This window comes from Antedon bifida, chromosome 1, assembly GCF_963402885.1.
Source record: "Antedon bifida chromosome 1, ecAntBifi1.1, whole genome shotgun sequence".
Classification (NCBI taxonomy): domain Eukaryota; kingdom Metazoa; phylum Echinodermata; class Crinoidea; order Comatulida; family Antedonidae; genus Antedon; species Antedon bifida.
Genome location: NC_136226.1, coordinates 13,975,023 through 13,981,075, shown reverse-complemented (window position 1 = coordinate 13,981,075; position 6,053 = coordinate 13,975,023). Strand labels below are relative to the sequence as shown.

Here is a 6,053-nt window from a genome sequence, read left to right as displayed (position 1 = left end):
TGTTTACAAATATCCGTGACATTATTGAATATCTTTCAGTTTAATGCTGAAGAGCACTCATTAAATTTTATTATCGATTTATTGGTATTAACGATTTTTGGTAATTGGTCAATGTACCGTGGGCCCAATTCAATTTTTAAAACGTATCTCTTTCGTTTATAATGATGGTAATAGCATAATAGAGCTAATAGTATAAATCTTGTTGAAGACCATTAGTATACATTTTTTGTATCAGCTTTTAGGTTAAAAATACCATTATTTATATACTTGGTATCCATGGTATCATAGGTACAAAAAAAATCCAAAACTTCAGTAAATCAATGAAAATACAGATTTACTGTAGTAATTGAATTAAAGAGTTTATAACATGTTGGAATTTAAAAGTTAATGCATGGATCAAAGCTAATTAAACATTAAAGCTACCGTAATTACAATGAAACGTTTAACGTAATTACAAATTCACCAATAAGATGCGTATTAAGTTTCCGACTCCGCCCAGTGTGATGAGTTACGCGGTATTATTAATTTAACCAATAGCAATTGATGGAAATTAGTTATGGTATTGTTACGATTCAAACTTAACTTGTAAGCACTGATTATGTGGTTGTGCTTAAAGCGAATTAATATCATATATGCCAATCACGGGTATAAATACCCTTCGGTGACGACTACTCCGACATAGTACGCTTTCTGACCTATTTAAACAGTTTGACGAGAACCATTCTATCAGTTCTCGTAGCTAAACTCTTTAAAAGTACGCCAGTGAATTGATACTACGTAAAACAAGTTTGTTTTCGTTATAGACGAACTTCAGGGAAGAGATTGACAAAAGCATTGAAAACGATACGACATATCACAGTGGTGTTCCCCTTTAAGGTACGCATTGATATAGCTCGTGAGAGCTTAACAAAACCTCGTATTGCCGTATTTTCTTTACTTGAGGAGACATATTTCTTGTCGCATAATATTTTCATGTAAATTCCATGGTAATTTTCCGTTGTTTCTCGGCCGGTGGGCATATATAAAATAAGGTACATATAATCAATTTTCAGCATTAGATTTTCTGTAATTGCTGAGATGAGTCGATGGGATCAAGTATTTTGAACCAGACCTTCTCATTAGTGTATCGCTCCGACGGCACACATTTAGACAATTGTTGATTGTTGTTTCGTTTTTTATTAACAGTTGTTACTTATCACCGTTAAAATATTCCTTTTGTATAGGATCAAACTCGATGCACCTGCAGCAAGCTCAAAAGTACGTTTACCTGGTATAGACGCTAATCTAACAGGACGAGAAAGTTAACCCTGAGAATATTTAGGCCTGGGTCTCATCAACGTCAAGACGGGCCAATATCGCGTTGATACCGTGAAGGTTTCTTCCCAACGTCTGTAGGAAACGCTTTAAGTAGTACGAACTTGGCGTATAACCCCGGGCCAGTGACAGGCTCCCCGCTTGGATCAAAGCTCACGCCAGAGCCGAAACATCAAGATACCTGGCGAGAACCTGGACACCCGATACCGACAGTGCTACTAGAGAAACAAAGGTAATGCATACATAACTTTCACTGACTACCTTTACAACTCATCTTAACTCTCAGCAACATCATTGATATTTACACTGTTGATCGTCTGCTAGTCGCAGTTACCCATATCTCACTGCCTCTGCACAACATCTTCAAAGTTCATTAGGTACTTTTGAATATGATCGTATGAAAACGGTAAGTGTTAAATACGATTTTTATCCCAACTATTAATTCTGAGAGACTTTTTTTCAGTGCGATTTTTTTTATTGAACAGCCTCGATTAATAATTGTATATTTTTTTATTTTGTAATGGATCTTATTGCGATCAATTTTTCTCTTTTTTGTATAAAATTATTTTGATACTGATACTTTTTTATGTTAGTTAGTGTATGCCTATACCTATTTCGTCTTCATTAGTTTAATAGTTTTCTAAAAGTTGATTTCTTATTTTAGTCATTTAGTTTTAGAACATTTTAATTTGTCATATTAGACGAATTATTATTAACTTGTAAAAATTAAACAACGACTATTTTGCAAAAAAAATTAAATTATTATAGAAATATGTTATTGCTGTTAGTAACCGGTATTAACATATACATTTTGCTAATATTTATATTTTTTCGATTTTTCATTTTTGTGTTGTTCTTCGAATTATTATGACCAAGGGAATAGGCCTATCGTTTCTTTAAAAATTTAAGTTTACCTCTGAAGTTTGTGTTTTTAGTTTTTAAAATGTATACATGCTGCATATCCTATTTGTCGTACTCATTGAATTTAGGCCTAGTGTCATTGTCAATGCCATTGCCACCACCTTGCGGCATTGCCGCATTCTCCCCGGGTAGCGACACCACATCTTTACACTCTTCGCCTGCGGAAAAGCTCTTCAATCTAGGCGAAAGTTTCCGAACCTTTGTAATGATAATTGCTAATAATACTGGGATTCTCTACAGGCTTAATATCATATTCTATATTAGTCATACGATATATTATTCGTTTGTGACTATTATTTCATATTTTGATCTAATCTGAATTTGCCTGCAAAATGAAAATGCTATAGAGTTACCCATTATATTTTATACAACGAATTAGTAAAGCGATAAAAATAGTAGAATAATTATGTTTTACTGCCTATGTTTATAACAGCATGTGAATATCTCTTCTGCAAATCAAACTGTAACCATTATTTTCATGATAATTGGCCATCTTTTCTATCTTATCCTTAAAGAATTCGTTTACAATGTGAATGTAACAAAAAAAGAGTATGCAATGCAATATAGTATTGGAGTATAAGTGGAGTTTGATGGTTAATGCGCTTGCCTTTCAATCCGAAGGTCCATGGTTCAATCATGGACCTGGTGCCAGGGTTGTAACTCTTTCAATTCCACTCTCTAAGCCTCAAATGAGACTTCGGTTTATCCGTCTTGTTGGATGCGATGAAAAAAGGCTATGTCCATTTCGTGACAGCTAATTACAAGTAGTAGTAGTAGTACAGGCTTAATACATAATCTAACGATTGTTTATGTTAGTTTTCCCCTATATGCCTATATCGTTTTGTCTTCATATTTATTTATCCCATGGACAAATACGTTTTTTATTTTATTTATTTTTTATTTTAATTTATCAAAACCAACAGCAACGAAAGTTGCCACTTACAGGTATGAAACAGAAAAAAGTTGCTTATTTCTCCATGATTATCCATAATTTTCCGAACGTTAATTAAGTACGGTATTGTAACTCACGACTCTTTCGACTCCACTCCCTAAGCCTCAAATCAGTTTTTCCCCGGCTACGACAACAGAGAAAATACGAATGGCGATTACAAGAGTTTCTAGTTGAACAGGCTTACATAATCTTAAGAACAGAACTTCGCTGAAATAATGTTTGAAATAATAACGAGCATGTAGAATAACATTCAGAGAAATAAAGTAAAATATTTAAGTCTGAAATCATGCAAACAAACGGGAATAATCCTAAATATTATAAATTAAGGCTTTAGGCCCAATGGAACATTTTCCGACTACTAGATGTCATGGTTTTTTTATATTACTACACAACTGTGGCTTTTATTTTAAATGTATTACCTTCATTAAATATTTGATTGAATTGAATTATACACAGTAGGCTAATAGTCAGCAGTATCTTAATTCAAATCTAATATAGAAACGGCTAATAATATACAAGGTATTTTATCAGCTTTTTTCTATACCCATTATTATGGAATCGGGTTGCTTTATAAAGTTAATTACCACAATAATACATTTCTAAAACGGTATCACCATCTGATATTCAAATTGTATCAATCATAAAACCAGTTAAGCCTATTACTGGGTGTTTTCATACCAATGGTCATTTTGCAGGACACTGTAGGTGGTAGATCAAATGACCTGTTGTCCAGGTGAAGTAAGCCTAGTGGACCTCTAGCCCCCGGTTCATCGGCTTCGATGGCCCATTTTACCTGGTCGCTATAATTGAAGGCATTCTCCCACTCCGTCGTGTGTGATCAATGTAAGATATTAATATCGTCAATGCTAAATGATAAGATAATAAAGGCACGTCATAATATGGAATGAATTATGATGGGAAACACCGGTTTGAATGCCAAGGCTGCTTCTGAACTTCGAACATTAATCATCGTACACGTTTGTTTTTATAAAGGATTAGTATATAATTTAAGTATTTTATTCTATCTCATAATATCTATAAAATATTGTTCAATTTTTCGTAGATGTTTTAGGCGTTTTATTTTGATTATCTAGCATTACTTATATAGAACATGTGGGAATTTTAAAAATCAAACCAGACATTGTAAACTTTATTTCCTATGGTGTACACATGTGTACCACAAAAACTTACTTTAATAAGGTAAATATTTGCAGCTATAATTGCAGTATACTGCATATTACGATAATTAAATATTTTTCTCTTTTTTTCTAGGCCGACGGAAATAAGTTCTATATCTTGCTGTTTTGTAAGCCGTATATTTGTCATGTTGCACATGGAAGAACCGATGTCGGAAGGCGTTGTATATTCTACTCCAACTTGCGTTCAATTAGGAATACCAATGACCGAATGCTCAAACTCAATGTACCCTATGCGGGACCATAGAATAGAACACGATGCCTATTCACTGCCAAATTTCATCGAATCTCGTTACCCAGGCTCTATGATGGGGCCATATCCAAGAGTAATCCCGTTATCTGGACCATTGGGGTTTTACGATTTTGAACCGTCCTTCATTCGACGACGGAACGAACGAGAACGTGAACGCGTTCGGTGTGTCAACGAGGGGTACGCCCGGCTACGGGAACGTCTTCCATCAGACAACCCAGAGAAAAGACTTAGTAAAGTTGAGACATTACGAATGGCGATTAAGTACATTAAACATTTACAAGGAGTTTTAGACACAGAAGAGCATAAAGAAAACGAAGAGACGGAGGACTATAGGCCTATAACAAAGAAAGTACATCACAAATCATAATCAGAAGATTGAACAAAAATACCAGAGAACATTTTATTGTATAATGCGATGATGTATAATAGTATTACTGTATAAATATCATTTTAAAAATGTAATATTTGTTAACAATTCTGACAGGAATATCTTTAATCAGCCTAAAACATTTTCATTATTGTTATCGATTACCATTGGCATAACACAGTTGTAGGCTAGGCCTACTCTTCGTTGGTTTTGTGGTTTATCGATTCTTTAGGAAGTTTGCTGCTAAATAAACAAACGTAAGACGTGGGAATTAAAGATTACTAAGGTACTAGGTCTTCAGAAGGCTACCAGCATTTCATAAAGTAATTGTAGATCCAATCAAATATATTAAGTTTTTACAGTATGCCATACAACAATATATGCTGATTGCAAATGATGATAAATAATAATCAATTTTGTTTTTGTTGATAATAAAGAGATTACAAATTACAAAACCATACCACAAATATACCATATATATCTATATTATTGACATATTAGCCTTTTTGTAAACAAAGTAGGCCTTATAAGAAATCGTTATCATTTGATTAAATGTTTTTGCCAATTACTGTAAACGAATAATACTTTTTATGCTGCTTAAATGTAATGTATTGTATTAGAAACAATTGATATAGGTTAATGTTGACTTATAGAATTAATGCCAAAAATGTATATGAGTTGATATTAAAATAATTTACACCATAACGATGAATTTTTTACTTATGTGTGAACATTTTACTTCTTTTAAAATATAATTCCCAGTTAATGCTCACATACTACATGACTGTGATAAGTATATTGTGTACCATGTAAAAACACATATTGACACGAACCGCAACTTCGCACTAGATTTCCTGGTCTGTATTTAGACTTCTACAGTATCATAGGAAAATTCCATAATACAGTATCACATGTGTTTCAGAGTTATCGCCAGTACCATAAACCATAACCTATCCCTTAACCTAACCTTACATGATACAGGCACAGCATGTGATACACATGCGTTGCTGTATAACGGATTTTTTTATGTGGAGTTCACTAAGCACTGAA

General features: G+C 33.5%; 1 protein-coding gene across 2 annotated transcripts; it reads left to right on the top strand.

Annotated features, from left to right (window-relative positions):
- Nucleotides 1-734: 734 nt before the first annotated feature.
- On the top strand, nt 735-5,695 carry LOC144839400 (achaete-scute homolog 5-like). Of its 2 annotated transcripts, XM_078694773.1 has the most exons (3): nt 735-876; nt 1,224-1,546; nt 4,460-5,695. In XM_078694773.1, exon 3 carries the CDS (start codon nt 4,512-4,514, stop codon nt 5,001-5,003), a length of 492 nt encoding a protein of 163 aa, XP_078550899.1. In that variant the 5' UTR covers nt 735-876; nt 1,224-1,546; nt 4,460-4,511; the 3' UTR covers nt 5,004-5,695. The 2 variants fall into 2 exon arrangements, with proteins under 2 accessions (XP_078550899.1, XP_078550976.1); XM_078694850.1 differs by lacking the exons at nt 735-876; nt 1,224-1,546 and adding an exon at nt 1,589-1,720.
- The last annotated feature ends 358 nt before the right edge of the window (nt 5,696-6,053 follow it).

What these genes read in the sequence shown, in the direction of transcription:
- LOC144839400 (XM_078694773.1), top strand. Translation starts at nt 4,512, where the DNA reads ATGTTGCACATGGAAGAACCGATGTCGGAAGGCGTTGTATATTCTACT.